The sequence below is a fragment of the Canis lupus genome, chromosome 22 (assembly GCF_048164855.1).
Source record: "Canis lupus baileyi chromosome 22, mCanLup2.hap1, whole genome shotgun sequence".
In the NCBI taxonomy this organism is placed as follows: Eukaryota; Metazoa; Chordata; class Mammalia; order Carnivora; family Canidae; genus Canis; species Canis lupus.
Genome location: NC_132859.1, coordinates 25,047,766 through 25,064,055, shown reverse-complemented (window position 1 = coordinate 25,064,055; position 16,290 = coordinate 25,047,766). Strand labels below are relative to the sequence as shown.

At 36.1% G+C, this 16,290-nt stretch overlaps 1 protein-coding gene, 1 long non-coding RNA gene and 1 other non-coding gene across 3 annotated transcripts in view; 2 read left to right on the top strand and 1 right to left on the bottom strand.

The window, feature by feature from the left end:
- LOC140614460 (uncharacterized) overlaps positions 1-16,290 on the top strand; it is a 44,252-nt gene that overhangs the window by 18,966 nt on the left and 8,996 nt on the right. The window lies entirely within an intron of this gene.
- Positions 6,897-7,704, top strand: LOC140614459 (small ribosomal subunit protein eS1-like). Its single transcript, XM_072793661.1, has one exon. The coding sequence runs from the start codon at positions 6,897-6,899 to the stop codon at positions 7,686-7,688; it is 792 nt and encodes a 263-aa protein (XP_072649762.1). The 3' UTR covers positions 7,689-7,704.
- On the bottom strand, positions 12,335-12,438 carry LOC140614558 (U6 spliceosomal RNA). The gene has a single exon (XR_012015395.1). It is a non-coding gene; the product is annotated as a U6 spliceosomal RNA (small nuclear RNA).

Genomic DNA, 16,290 nt, shown 5'->3' with positions numbered 1-16,290 from the left:
TGATAAAGAAGCATCTACCTTGAAATTCAGCAATTTCTTTGCTTTTATGCACTTTCAGTTTCCTATTCTTGTGTTACAATCAAGGTTTAAAACCTTTAAAATTAAAAGATGGGCACATGGACTTCCATTTCTAACCACGATAGAGTAACATATTATACTCCCCTTTGCTGTAAATAACTATAAAACTGCTAAAAAATATGAAACAACTATTTTTTAAAAGATTTTTTATTTATTTGTTCATGAGAGACACAGAGAGAGGCAGAGACTTAGGCAGAGGGAGAAGCAGCCTCCTCACACTGATGTGGGACTTGATCCCAGGACCCTGGGATCATGCCCTGAGCCAAAAGTAGATGCTCAACTATAGCCCCCCAGGTGCCCCAAAGCAACTGTTTTTTAAATTTAAATTCCAGCTAGTTAACATCCAATGCAATATTAGTTTCAAGTACACAATATAATGATTCAATACTTATATACAATACTTGGTGCTCATCACAAGAAGTGTACTCTTTAATCCCATTACCTATTTTACTTATACTCCACCTCCCCTCTGGTAACCATTAGTATGTTCTCTATAGTTAAGAAACTATTTCTTGGTTTACTTCTCTCTTTATTTTTCTCCTATGATCATTTGTTTTGTTTCTTATATTCCACATGTGGATGAAATTATATGGTATTTGTCTTTCTCTGACTGACTGACTTTGCTTAACATTATACTCTCTAGCTCCAACCACATCATTGCAAATGACAAGATTTCATTCTTTTTTACAGCTAAGTAATATATGTATATTATATACATATATCCCACGAGTAATATATATAATAGATAAGTTATATATATGTTATATATAATATGTGTGCGTGTGTGTGTGTGTGTGTATATATATATCCCACATTTTCTTTATCCATTAATCAGTCAGTGGACATTTGGGCTCTTTCCATAATTTTGCTATTGTTGATAATGCTGCTATATATATATCAGAATGTTGTAACCCTTCAAATCAATATTTTGTATCCTTTGGGTAAATACCTAGTAGTGCAATTGCTGGATCATAGGGTAGTTCTATTTTTAACTTTTTTGAGGAACGTCCATACTGTTTTCCAGAGTGGCTGCACCAGCTTGAAACAACTATTTTTAAGCATTGAACAGTAGGCACTGCAGGGCTCCAATCCTCAAGAGAAGTGAAAACCTGAGTTGACCTCTGCACTCACTCCAGCAGTCTGCATTGGAAGAGTTTTCCAAACTGTAGCATAGGAAAGTGGATTCCAGAGACCAATGAGCTGATGGGGTGGCTGGAATGTGTGTGCAAGATAAACAGAATAGGAAGTAGTACAGATCTGGGTTTCTTAGAAATCTTTGGTGACCACTTAAGCCTTTGGCTGACACAGCCCAGGAGGACAGATGAAGAATGGCTACTGCGGGTTTGTGAACTAAATAGAGTTTTCTGAAGTCACAAAGTGCTGGGGGACACTGGAGTTCTAACCAGCCAGGGAAAAGAGGGCTCATTGAACAGAGGGGGCATATAGCAGAGACCTCAGAAAGGCCATAATTTAAGAGTAGAGTACATAAGCCCTAGAGTGGGCTGCTTTAGACCTACCCAACCAGAGTCCAAGGGGAGAAATCTGATCTGTCAGTAAATTAACTACCTTATACAACAGAACTCAACATTCATAAATGGAAATGACCTATAGGTATTTTGTTTCATCTCTTCCCTTCTCTTATCTTCACCTTTTCTTTCCATCCCCTTTCCCTCCTTCCTTCCTTTCAATTTTCTGGGTTTTAAAAATCAGTGTTTTCTGTTAACATTGTTGAATCAATTAGGTAGTTTTTATAATTTACTATGCCCTCGAGCAGTTGACATAATAAGGGAATTTTCCAATGGTTGATTCAATTCATTCATTGTACCATCTGGGCATGGTAGTTATTTTAGGGGTACATCTCTGAGAAACTATGTAGTTTATGTTAATATAGTTGGTTTATTAAGGTTTTCTCCTACTTAAGATCACTTTGGCAATTTATATTTGCCTGTATAATCACCCATTTTGATTAATGCTAATGTTTATTTAATGAGGCTATGCATGGTAAGAATCTAATTTCTAACCCCATTTCTAGGTGTAACTCTGCTCTGTCAACTCAAAGTTTATCTCTAGGGTCTTCTGTTTTGTTATCAGAGTGGCAAGAAAAGTGTCAATTTTATTGATCTTTTAAAAGAGTTAGACTCTGGTTTTATTGAGCAATCTCCCTTTTTGAAAGTTTTTTTTCCATAATACTGTGTTTTCTCTTTTGAAAAGTATTCTTTCTTTTTGTTTTATGATCTGCATTTTCTTTGTTTTGCTTTGAATGTTCTTTATTAATTTAAATGTCTTATCTATTTTCGGTACTTCACAGGAGTATGTTCATAACTTTGACAGTTCTTAAACAGAACATGAAAGACTCCTAACTCTGGGAAACGAACTAGGGGTGGTGGAAGGGGAGGTGGGCGGGGGGGTGGGGATGACTGGGTGATGGGCACTGAGGTGGGCACTTGACGAGATGAGCACTGGGTGTTATTCTATATGTTGGCAAATTGAACACCAACAAAAAATTTATATAAAAAAATTTCTCATTCATATGGTATTTACTAGCTTGATAGGTGAAATAGTGAACTTGTAAGTTGAAGAAATAATGCACTTAGAAAATTTCCCTCTTACCATCTTCCAAAATACCTCCAAACATTTATTTCCATTATTACTTTAAGGTTAAGTTTTATGATATTGGGATTCTGTTCCATATCTTTATTTCCTATATTCATCCAGTCTTAATTCTATATTTTAAAAATATCAGTAGCCTTCATTTATCCTTTCAGCTCACAACTTCTTTATCACGAGTTTTAAAAATTTTTTCCTTTAGAAAGAACCAAATTGTTCTTTTCATCACTTTTCAAATACTGGGTCTTCATAAAGGCTCATAGTGCTTTCTTTATATTTTGGGTCTTTACACGTTTGAGAAAAACTTTTGGTTGTTTTAATGTATGTATATGACAGTGGCTGGTAAGACATTCAGACTTCAATGAGGGAAGTAGAATGCTGAGTTTGGCATGTAGGATTCAGCACAGGAAATGAATAAACTTTACACAGTTGTGGAGGATCTGGAAAGTGAAGATTCTGGAGGGAGTGAAGAATCTGAGAAGTCACCAATCTGAGATGTCAAGCCTACCCACCCAATGAAGTGAGAGTACAAAGAGGAAGCACATGAGAAGGTGCATGAGAGGCTATGCCTCTACCACCACAGTCTCTCTTGTCTTCTGTCAGGCAGCTGGAGTTCAGCCTGTTGCTGCTATTGATTAACAGAATCATTAGTTGAGAAGAAGAGCTGGAAATGGAGCAGAGAGAGCAAGGGTAAGCTATAGTATCTTACCCTTGCCTCTATCATGGCAACCTTTAGAGGCCTTCACTTTCAACTTCCAGATCTCATGCAAATCCCTCTTTTGTCTGAATCTAACCTGTAATCATACACCAAAGTAAATTCTGGGAAGTGTAGTTTTAACCAAACTGACAGAGCAAACTGCTATAGCTGGGTATAAAAATTCTTGTAATCTTTCATAGCTTTGCTTTCATGTAAATACTCTCAAAATCCTTCCCCACTTTATAACCCATCCTTCAGATTACAAAATATACGTTAGCATACATTTTGATTTCTGTTTTGTACAACTTTTGTTTAATTAAAAAAGACTTCAAGACACTTATCATCTTTGCATTTGAGCATCTGTTTTAATAAAGGGCTCTGAATTTCAGAGCTTTTATTTTTATTGCAATGATTAAGTAGATTTTCTTCTTTGACCCATTTAATAGATTATTTCATTAAATTTCTTATTATTGTATAATTCTTGAAAATTGCATTTGGGTATGGTGTGTTTTTAAATCAAATGTCATAATGTATTTGTAATTTGTATTTAAGTATTATTATTATTATTATTATTATTGAATAATATCAGATTATGGTTTTCTTTTTTTCTTCTGTATCTTTGTCAGGATTTGAAAAAAGAATTGACTTCTTAAAAAACACTTTGGAAGCTTATTTTCTTTCTCTGGGGCTGAAGCAATTTAAATAGTACCAACTCTTTCTATTCTATTTCTTTTTTTTTTTTTTTAGATTTTATTTATTTATTTATGAGAGACACAGAGATAGAGGGAGAAAGGCAGAAACACAGGCAGAGGGAGAAGCAGACTCCATGCAGGGAGCCTGATGTGGGACTTGATCCCAGGTCTCCAGGATCACACCCTGGCCAAAGGTGGTGCTGAACCGCTGAGCCACTGGGGCTGCCCTCAATTCTATTTCTATTTAAAAATTGACTACAATATTGGAACCTTTTGTTGCTTTGTTTTTTTGTTTGGTGAGAGTGTAAAGAGAGGAATTCTTTGGAAACTTCCTCAACTTTCTTCATGGATTTAACTAATTTGCTTTTTCTATTTCTTCTTGAGACAGGCTTAATAACTATTAAATTCCAGAAAATCGTTCATTTTAATCTAAGTAGAAATGATATTCTAAATTACTTTTTTTTGCTTGTTTGTTTTGACCTTTTCTTTTTTTGAGTGTAGTTGATAACCAATGTTACATTAGTTTCAGATGTACAGCTTAGTGATTTGACAAGTTTATACATTATGCTGTGTTCACCACAAGTACTGCTACCATCTGTCCTGTTACATTGCTATTACAGTATCATTGACTATATCCCTTATGTTGTGCTTTTTATTCCTGTGACTTATTTGTTCCATGTGGGAAGCCTGTATCTTTCTCTCCTTTTCACTCATTTTTGCCGATTCTCCTTAGTTCCCTCTCCTCTGGCAACCATCAGTTTGTTCTTTGTGTTTACAAGTCTGATTCTGTTTTTTCTTTGTTTATGCTTTTTTTTAAGACTCCATTTAATGAGTAGAATCATATGGTATTTGTCTTTCTCAGTCTGGCTTATTTCATTTAGTATAATAGCTTCTAGATTCACCCATGTTGTCTCAAAAGTCACAATCTCATCCTTTTTTTTACAGCTGCATAATATTCTAGTGTGTGTGTATGTGTGTGTGTGTGTGTGTGCATGTGCCACATCTTCCTTATCCATTCATCTGTTGATGGGCACTTAGGTTGCTTCCATATCTTGGCTATTGTAAATAATGATGCAATAAACATAGGGGTGTATATATCTTTTTGAATTAGTATTTTCATTTCCTTTGGCTAAATACCCAATAGTGGAATCATTGGATCATAAATTACTTTTATTGAAAGTAGAACTCCTTCACTGAGTTTTCAATTTCATTGACATCTAGATGTGTGTTTTTCAAATTTGCCTTATCATTTGTGATAGTGCTTCGTTCCTATTTCATACTCATTATTCTTTATTTTAACTAATAATTTCAAGTATATCTAATATTTTATGTCCAATAATTGAATTGTCTGAAGTTTTGAGGCTCTAATTTTGATACATGTAGTTTCTGAAGACTCTTGTTCATCCTGGATTGATTTTTGTTTGTGTTTTCATTGCTTTTAAATTTGTTTTCTAATTTTTAACTTATGCTTATGTTGGGCAGAGTTCTATCTGTCAGAATCTTGTGGGCTCTGGGTTAAGCATATTTCTCCTGAAAATGATTTGTGTTGGTTTTTGCCAGAAATCCCAGAGTTTTTTTTTTTTTTTTTTTAGTCTAAGACCACTTTTTAGGATAATTTCTTAATTTGGGAGTCCAAGATCATGCAGTGTACATTTAAACCCCTATCCAGTATGAGAGAAGAGCTTTGCCTATCAATTCTCAAGTGAGACATTCCTTTTCTCACACAGGGCCCAGGCTGAGACAGTTAAGTTAAGTTCCTTGGAATTCCTTCTTTTCTGGAAAGAGTTGTTCCTTGCTAATACCCTCTTTTTACCAAGAAAGTAGCACTTTGAGAGTCTTGGTTCATGTAGAGGTCCTATTCTGACCCCTTGTACAGGTTCAACATCTTGTCTCCCTGTCCCTGAGAGTCATTAAATCTTAAGCTCCTTGGTTTCTTTAATTGGCAAATGATGTCAGAGTGAAGGTACCTTCTGCTTTTAAGTTTCTTTTTGGTTTTGCCTGGGAGATTCTTTCTTTTTAAATGAGATCAACATGTAGGGTTTATATTACTACAATTATGTAAATATTACTCCTAGCAGAACCATGTCATATACATTTTATAAGTCTATTGTTTTTTGGGAAGTAAGAATCACTTCTATTTTTTGTTTTGTTTGATAGTCATTTATATATGTATGCCTATTTTGCCAAATACTGTGAGAAGTATAATGCTTCTCTCAATGTATTCAAACACACAAGTTATTCTATCAGTTTTATATCCTCTACATCTCTCCTGGAGCCCCCTGCACTTGGTTCCAGTCCAGTTGAGACTACTTGCTCTTTGCTGCACAGCTGTCACCTGAGAGTTGCAGGGGAGAAATTGAAGAGTGGTGATTGTCCAGAGTGGGGATAGAAGTGGGTGTTTGAGTCACACAGGTATATACACTGAGAGCTCAGCAAGTGTACACTAAATTTTTGTATTTCATTATATAAAAATGTTCTATCAAAAGGACAAAAACAAGGATGTCTGGATGGCTCAATCAGTTAAGCAACTGCCTTCAGCTCAGGTCATGACCTCAGGGTCCTGTGGTCAAGTCCCGCATTAGGCTCCTTGCTTGGTGGGGAGCCTACTTCTCCCTCTACCTGCTTGTCCTGCTTGTGTGTGCATGCTCTCTCTGTCAAATAAATAAATAAACACTTTTTTTTTAAAAAGGACAAAAACATAAAGAAATATTAATTTTTAGTTAGTGATACATAGTCAAGTATTTAGGAGGAAGTGTACTGATGTTTGTAACTTGAAATGTGTTCAAAAAATAAGATGAACTTTTGGCTCCCAGAGCAGTGCCATGGCGGTCGACAAGAACAAGCGCCTTATGAAAGGTGGCACAAAAGGAGCCAAGAAGAAAGTGGTTGATCCATTTTCTAAGAAAGATTGTTATGGTGTGAAAGTGCCAACTATGTTCAATACAAGAAATATTGGAAAAACACTAGTCACAAGAACTCAAGGAACCAAAATTGCATCTGATGGTCTCAAGGGTCACGTTTTTGAAGTTAGTCTTGCTGATCTGCAGAATGAAGTTGCATTTAGGAAATTCAAGCTAATCACTGAGGATGTGCAGGGCAAAAACTGCCTGACTAACTTCCATGGAATGGATCCTACCCGTGACAAAATGTGCTCCATGGTCAAAAAATGGCAGACCATGATTGAAGCTCATGTTGATGTAAAGACTACCGATGGTTATTTGCTTCGTCTATTTTGTTTTGGTTTTACTAAAAAACGCAATAATCAGGTTTGGAAGACCTCTTATGCTCAGTGCCAACAGGTCCGCCAAATCTGGAAAAAGATGATGGAAATCATGACCCAAGAGGTGCAGACAAATGACTTGAAAGAAGTGGTCAATAAATTGATTCCAGGCAGCATTGGAAAAGATTTAGAAAAAGCTTGTCAGTCTATTTATCCACTCCATGATGTCTTCGTTAGAAAAGTAAAAATGCTGAAGAAGCCCAAGTTTCAATTGGGAAAACTCATGGAGCTTCATGGTGAAGGTAGTAGTTCTGGAAAAGCTACGGCAGATGAGACTGGTGCTAAAGTTGAACGAGCTGATGGATATGAACCACCAGTCCAAGAATCTGTTTAAAATTCAGACATTTAATGGTGACAAATAAAAACGTATTTGTGATGTTTAAAAAAAAGATGAATAAGTGGATGGATAGGTAAAGGATGGATAAACGTGTTAAAAGAAATAGAGTAAAATGTTAATGGTAAAGTCTAGATGAGGGTATAGTGTAAAATTCCATGTAAAATTCCTTCACCTTTGCTGTATATTTGAACATGTTTATAATCAAATATTGTAGGAAAAAAGAGTGAATATAGTAAAATGAATTAGTCTGTGTAGGGGTCTATATAGCCTCTCAAGATACATGTATCAAAGCAGTGTTGGTGAGGAGCTACGGAAGGATAAACGAAAATGTAAACTTAGCTGCTTGCCTTTAGAATCTAATTTTTTGGTGTTCTGTCTCAAATATACCCGAATTCAAAACAACTCATAAGTTTGCTTGGCTCTTTCCAGGGAGAGTCAGCAGAGCTGTATGAGAAGAGGGGAGCAGAGATCTGGAGGCAGGAACTCTTCCTGAGTGCCAGTGTGCTCACAGCAAATCCTTTAGCTCCTCTAGAGAATCAGAGCTTTTATCCAGCCTCAGGGTGGAATATTCTTTGACTCGAGAAAATTGTCACACTGACAGCTTTATTTTTACCACAGACATAGTGACAGTCATTGACATAATCTACCGACTAAGCATGGTGTTCAGAAGGTAATTACAGAGGGCTCTGGGTTGCTATGGTGACAGACCAGCCAGCCAGACCTGATATTTCTCCTCCCAACTTCTTATTAAAATAGCTTTAAAAAAATAGAAAAAGATAAAAACTAGCAAGCACACTGGAAAATGAAGATAAGAGATGTCAGAGTTGGAGTGGAATTTCTTCAGAACACACCATTTTAGGATAGCCAAGGAGCATCATAGATCACTCACCGTCTTGTCCACCTTATTGCAGACAGTTCAGAGCCCCTCAGAGAATTGAAGAAGGCTTTGAGAAATGCATTCTTAAATCTGTGACACAGGGGTTCACTGGAAAATAGTCAATCTTACTCCAAAACCCAGACTCCTGTTCTTTTCTTATTATATTCACTGAGGGATTATTATTCCCAGGCACAAATATGACAGGAGTATAAGATGGGCAGAGGTTCGTTGTGTCCTAGAATTCTTTGCCATTGAAGAAATTTAACGAACAGTTGCAGAGATGGGCAGGGTTCTAGGGAGCAGTGTTTGCTTAGGATTTAATGCTCTATGTAATAGAGTTCACTGAAACAAAAGCTGTAAACATTCGACTTAGCATTTAAGATCTCTAGCTGTTGGATCAAGTAAATAGCCAGTCTCAGGCCAGCAGACTTACACTAAATGAATACTGTCAGACTCTGCTAATTATATTAGTGGCTGCCCAGGTTTACCTGACATTCTTACCGAGGTCTGAGATGAGGAGGCTGCAAGCACTGGTAGGACAGTGGGAAGAGCTAAAGACATCCCACATTGTTGCCAAATTCTAAGTAGAGGTCTTTCGATTTGAACTAAGCAGACAGAAAAACTCTATGGATACTATACAAAGAATGCAAATAAGGACAACAAATGCTCTGCTGACAATTATGAAAAGGGCAAATATCTGAAAATGACTTGTTTTCATGGAAAAAGAACATTTTCTTTTTTTTAAGATTTTTTTTTTTAAGATTTATTCATTTTAGAGTGAGGGAGGAGGGACAGAGGGATCTGGAGAGACAGAATCTCAGGCAGACTCCTGCTGAGGGTAGAGTCTGATGTAGGTCTTGATCCCATGACCCTGAGATCATGACCTGAGCAGAATCAAGAGTGAGACATTGGGCACCTGGGTGGCTCAGTCGGTTAAGTAGGTGCCTTTGGCTCAGGTCATGATTTTGGGGTCCTAGGATCAAGCCCCATGTTGGGCCCCTTGCTTAGTGGAGAGTCTGCTTCTACCTCTCCCTCTGCCCCTCCTCCCTCTAGTGCTTTCTCTCTCTCTTACTCTTTTTCTCAAATAAAATCTTTACAAAAACAAAAACAAAAACAAAAAAGAATGGGACATTTAAGGGTGCCTGGGTGGCTTAGTCAATTAGGCTTCTGACTCTTAATTTCAACTCAGGTCATGATTTCAGGGTCCTGGGATCCAACCCTGTACTGGGCTCTGCACTCAGTCTGCAGTCTGCTTCTCCTCTCTCCCTCTGCCTCTGCCTCTGCCCCTACCCCCACTTGTGCTCATGTGTGCATGCACTCTCTCTCTCTCTCTCAAATAAATAAATAAATCTTAAAAAAAAAAAAGAGTCAGACCCTTAACTGTTTGAGCCACTCAGGGGACCTAAAAAAGAGCAGTTTGGAAATCAGTTATGATTTCCTTCCTAAAAGATGAGAAAAATAAAATCTCTACAACACAAAGGTTGAAGAACATGTTAAAGTGAAGTGGAAATGCAAAATGTTCTGGTTTACATAAAGAAATGATGCATGAAAATCTGAAATATGATAGAGTATTTTTATAGAGGTGACAGTCAAAAGCTGAAAACACTGTCATATTGTAGAAAACAAATGCAGAACACTTTGAGAATACAAGGAGGAGACTCAAGAGAAGAAACTGATCAGGAAAATGATAGATGGGAAAGAGATAGTAGAGATTTTGTTCAATAAATTAAATGAGAAAAACAAGGACATGGCATTGGCTGACAGGAATAATCATCCAGAGCTAAATTAAACCTTAGATTCAAAATTTGAAAAGGCTGTGTTTTGTTCTTGGTAAAATTCACAAATATTCAACATGTAGGAATATCCCAGCAAAAATTTTAACATCAAAAGAGGAAGAAAAAAAATTTGTAAGTATCCAGGTTGAAAGGAGCATTAAGTGTAAAAACAAAAACATTAAGCAGACTTCAGATTATTCCCCCGTGATATTTATCTATTATTATTTTTTTAGATTTTATTTATTTATTCATTCATGAGAGACACAGAGAAAGGGAGAGACACAGGCAGAGGGAGAAGCAGTCTCCATGCAGGGAGCCCGACGTGGGACTCCATCCCAGGGCTCCAGGATCACGCACTGGGCCAAAAGCGGCGCTAAACCACTGAACCACCCAGGGATCCCCTGTGATATTTAATCACAGAAGACAATGGAGTAATAGTGAGCATCTTTTAAGGGGGAAATAAAACGACCTAAAAATTCTATACTTTGTCAAATGTTTTGTTTGTTCAAAAGTCAGAGACATCCTGAGATAGGCAAGAACTCCGAAAAGTAGTAGTTACTCTTTCTTTCTTAAAATTTCTCAATCATGTATACCATTTAATTGGATAAATCCAAGAGTAAAGGAAGAGCTCTGGTTCTGCTCTGGTGCTATAAATCTCCTAAAGCCTGTTCTTCTCACTGGTTACAATGAAACTGTTTGTGAAAAACAAAAAACAACTCCTTGCAAGCCTAAAGGTGAACAAAAGAATTCAGGTTTGGAGAAAAACTGTGCAGTGGCCACATAGTATTCTACTTGTGTTTACTGTTTTTTTGGTGTGTGTTCCTCTCTTAAACCTTCCTTTTAGGTGCAGGCTCCCGTTCATGGAAAGGCAAGGTGGTTACAGCTGCACTGGCAGCTAAATCTCTGCTAGAAATCTTGTCTTTCTGGCCAGGAACCAAAAGAAGTAGGCCCTGTGGGCCAGATAGTATGGGGAGAATCTCAGAGCCCAGGCTAGATCTGTTTTTTGTAATTCCTTGAGCAGCTGCTTAGAAAAAGAAATTCACTGGGTGTTATACTATAGGTTGGCAAATTGAATTTAAATTTAAAAAAAAGAAAAGAAAAAGAAAATCAGCCAAAGTGGATTGATAAATTAGAATGAAATGCTAAATATAATCAAAGAATCAAGTAGAAGGCAAGAAAGTGGGAACAATATAAAAAAAGAAGAAAAATTAGACTAAGAAAAATGGATAATATAATAGACTCAATCTGAACCAATTAATAATTATATTAAATGCTAATAGTATAATAACTCCAATTATAAACAAATATAAACAGAGTAGATAAAAAGCAAGACGCTATATTCTTCCTGCAGAGGCACACTTTGGATAAAAAGACACATAAAGATTAAAAGTAAATGGATGGAAAAAAGACATGCGATGCAAATGGCAAACATAAGAATGAAATCATCATTTTAAATATTACATAGAATAGACTTCAAGACAAGAACACTATGAGAAACAAAAGGGATATTTCATAATAATAAAAGGCACAGTTCATCAGAAAGACACAACAATTATAAATTATGTATGTCTTTAACAACAGAATCTCAAAATAAATGTAGCAAACATTGACAGAATGAAAGGAAGAAATAGATAATTCCACAATTACGGTATTTTACTATAAAATTCCTTTTCCAGAAATTGATCAAATAACTGGACAAAAAATATTCAGTAGAGCCATGGAAAATCTGAACTACACTGTTGACCCCATTGATGTAATTGATATTTATAGAGCACTACATCCGACAACTGCAGAATATGCATTCTTACAAATGCACGTGGTGTATTCACAAAGACAGATCATACGCTACAAAACAAGTCTCAATAAATTTAGCAGGACTTCAATCATACAGAGAGTATTGTCTGAACACAACAGAATTAAATTGAAATTAATAATAAAAAGAGATCAAGTAAAACCATGAATACTCCAAAATGAAATAGCAGATCTTTTTTTAAAATATGAATTGCTTCATGAATTTGCCTGTCATCTTTGTACAGGGACCAGGTTAATCTCTGTGTTGTTCCAATTTTAGTATATGTGCTGCCAAAGCAAGCACATGAAATAGCGTATTTCTAAGTGATTCATGGGCCAAAGACAAAGTCACAAAGGAAATTAGAAAATATTTTGAACTGAATGACAATGAATACAATACGCCAAAGCTTATAAGAGGCAGAGAAAGCAATCTTTAGAAGGAATCTATAGATCTAGACACTTGTATTAGAAAAGAAGAAAGATTTAAAATGAAGGACTAAGATCCCATATTAAGAAACTAGGGAAATAAAGCAGAGTAAGAAGAAAGTAAGTAGAAGAAAGGAAATTACAAAGAGAAGAGAATAAGTCATTGAAAGAGAACAGACAATAGAGAAAATTAATAAGTGTACAAACTGGTCCTTTGAAGAGATCCACTGACAAAATTGACGAACTTTTAATGAGATGGGTGGAAAAAGGGAGAGAACATAAATCACCACGAGCAGGGATCAGGAGGGATTATCAACTACAGATCCTTCAAAAATTAAAAGGATAATAAGAAAAAACTATAAACATTTTTTCGCCAACACATTAAAAAAGCTTAGACAAAGTGCACAAGTTTCTTGGAAAATACAACTTATCAAATATGACAAAAGAAAAAACAGAAAATCTGAATCACCCTATTATATATATTAAAGATAACATTTATTATCAAAATCTATCTCACTGAGACAACTCTAGGTCACAATGGTTTCAATGGTGAAATCTATGAAATATTTCACGAAGAAAAAACTTACCTTATATGGATTTGTTTAGAAAATAGGAGTGATCACTGCACAACTTATTCTAAGATGCTAGCATTACCTTAATATCCATTCAAAGAAATTGCAAGAAAAGAAAACTACAGATCAATATCCCTTGGTATTATAGATATAAAAATCATTAACAAAATATTAGCAAGTGGGTGAAGGTGGTCAAAAAGTACAAACTTCCAGGAATAAAATAAATAAGTCATAGAGACATAATCTATAGCATGGTGACTGTAGTTAATAATATTGTCTTGCATATTTGAAAGTTGCTATGGGAGGAGATCTTAAAAGTTCTCATCACAAGAATTTTTTTTTCAAATATGTGTGTACTTGTTGTGGCTTATTGTGGTGATCATTTTGTAAAATATACAAATATTGAATCATTATATGGTGCCCCTGAAACTAATATAATCTCATCCATCAATTATACTTCTGTAAAAAATAAAAAGCAAATGAAATCCAACAAGAAGGGAAGATACGTCATGACTAATTAGAGTTTATCCTAGGAATATAAGGTTGATTTAACATTTGCAATGAATCAATGTAAATCATTATATTAGCAGAATACACTAAAAAATCATATGATCATTTTAATAGATGATGAAACATTTGACAAAATTCAACATCCTTTAATGAGGTAAACTTTCAGTGAACTAGAAATAGTAGGGAACTTCCTCAAATTGATAAAGGGTGTCTACAAAAATCTTACAGCTGATATGCTTAATAAAGAACTGACTTGTTGCCTGCCACTTTAGGAAGAAATGTGTGCTTTTAGCACTTGCTGCCCTATGAAGAGCTTGGCTGCCTGAACTCAAAAACACTGTGTTGTTGGTTTTTTTGGCATGTTTTATTTTTATTTTATTTAAATTCAATTTGCCAACATATAGTATAACATCCAGTGCTCATCACATCACATGCCCTCCTTAATGTCTGTGACCTAGTTACCCCATCCTTCACCCCCTCGCCTTCAGCAACCCTCAGTTTGCTTCCTATGATTAAGAGCCTCTCATGGTTTCTTGTCCTCTCTGATTTTCCCCACTCAGTTTTCCCTCCATCCCTTATGGTTCCTTTCACTATTTCTTATATTCCACATATGAGTGACACCATATGAATTGCGTTTGTAATCATACCTTGCATTTCAGACTACATAAGCTTGAGCAGTTTAAATTCTCTGAGGCTCTTTCTGCATCTGTATCATGAGTATAATAATGCTTGCTTTGGGAGTTGGGCTAAATGCCTAGCACAATGCCTAGCAGCAAAGAGGTTAATAAATCTAAGTATTACATTGGTACCTACCCAATAGTCTATAAGCTCTCTGAACGCAGAAATCATTTCACTTTTATTTATTTACATATCTTTAGTGCTTAGCTCAGTACCTAGCACAAAGTGCATATTATGTAAAAATTTGTTGACTAAATTATTGGGAATAAAACACTCATAACCGTAAAGATTCTTCAGCTTTCTAAAGGAAATTCCAAGATTGGGCCATTCCCACTGAAAAATAGTTTACTTTGATTTTGATGAAGTTTGTATTGAGTCATCTTTACTTGATACTTGGCTGCTTTGGGGAAGTCCTGTTAATCACGTATGCTTTGATTATAAGCTCTAAGACGAAGCAGATGCTCTACTCAGAGCCTGCTCTTCTGGGTCTGTTTCTCAAGCGAGCAGTCCTTCACTCTAGCTAAGTTGATTTCTCCATCTTTCCTTGAACATTTTTGCATTGTGCCACTTTAGCCCTTGCTTGGGTCATGTGCTCTGCCTGAAATGCCCCTGTCCCTCTTCTCTCCGATCAACATCTCACCCCACCTTCCAGGCCTCTCCCCTAGGAGACCTTCCCCCAACTGTCAATTATCTCGTCAGAAATGTTATTTCCATACCCTGAATTTTACAGGAAATATAATTAAGAATAAAAAAAAACTTCTGCCAATGCAGAAATTCTTCTCCACAAAATGTAGGCAAGAAAGAAAACAGTTTGACTATTGGACCAGATTGTGATGGGTATCACAGGTCATCTGTTATCCAGTTGCAAAGACAGAAAAAAGTCTCCCCTTTTTGTAAATCCCCCCAGGTAGAGCCCACTGCACACATATTCTGAAGATAGAAAACTAGTTCTCAAGAAAGAAGCCTTGACAGTGCCATTTGTCACACCCAGTTCATCCTGAATTCATCTGGTGATTGGGTGGCTATCTGTGTTTGCTAACTGCCTTTACCCAAAGGAAAAATAACTTTTCATATCTTTGCCACTAAAGGTAGTTTTGCAACTTGGATCCAGGTGCCCTGCCAAAGTTAGGATCCTACCCTACCACGGAAACTGGGACATAGGGGTGATATCTTCCTTGATTACGGTTTAAAGAGATGGCTCCCAAATCCTTGAGAAAAACATTTCTGGGTTGTAAAACTGTCAAGAGGCTTATTTGCTTTTTAAAGATTTACATATGTCTTAAAGAGGCAGAAAAAGAATTTACAAATACAAATTCTAAAGTAAATGCTCTAAGAAAAGAGACGTGGGTGGCCTCTTTCTTTTTTCAAATTACTGGAGAGTCTTAAAAAATTTTTTTTTGGATTTGTATTTGCCCTTACAAACTCATATAGCCTTTCTGGTTAGTGCCATTAAAATGCTACTCTAGTGATGGAAGTATTAGTATATTCCTCATCTCTTTTTCCTGCTGGATTGTGGTAGGTGCATCGTATATGTTTGTGCTGTGGCATCTGATGTGTCCCAAGTATATTACTAGAGGTTAATTAAAATTGATCAGATAACTAGTATACCTGCCTGGTGTAATATGCAAAGTTTGGTTATATTTCAAAGCCACTTCACTTTCAGTTATGAAGCATCTATTCTGCTATTATGATGTGAAGTTTAATAACTTTGAAGGAAAGCATTAAAAGTCAATTTCAAGGGCAAGGTCTACGTACTGCTAAGTTCTGTTTAAAATTTCTTAGTGGCATCTAAATGTCACAATCAGACCCTTCAGTAGAGAAGGGATGACACTGAACTCATGAGTCAGAACACTGATATATATGGAAGAGAAACTACACACAAGTCCAGTTAGACATTTAGCAACCAGAATTCTCCAAGAGAATGATTCCCTAATGTCTTGGGTGGTGGCTCTGCAAGTGTGGTCTCAGAC

Coding starts and splice junctions, on each gene's coding strand:
- LOC140614459 (XM_072793661.1), top strand. CDS start 6,897: ATGGCGGTCGACAAGAACAAGCGCCTTATGAAAGGTGGCACAAAAGGA.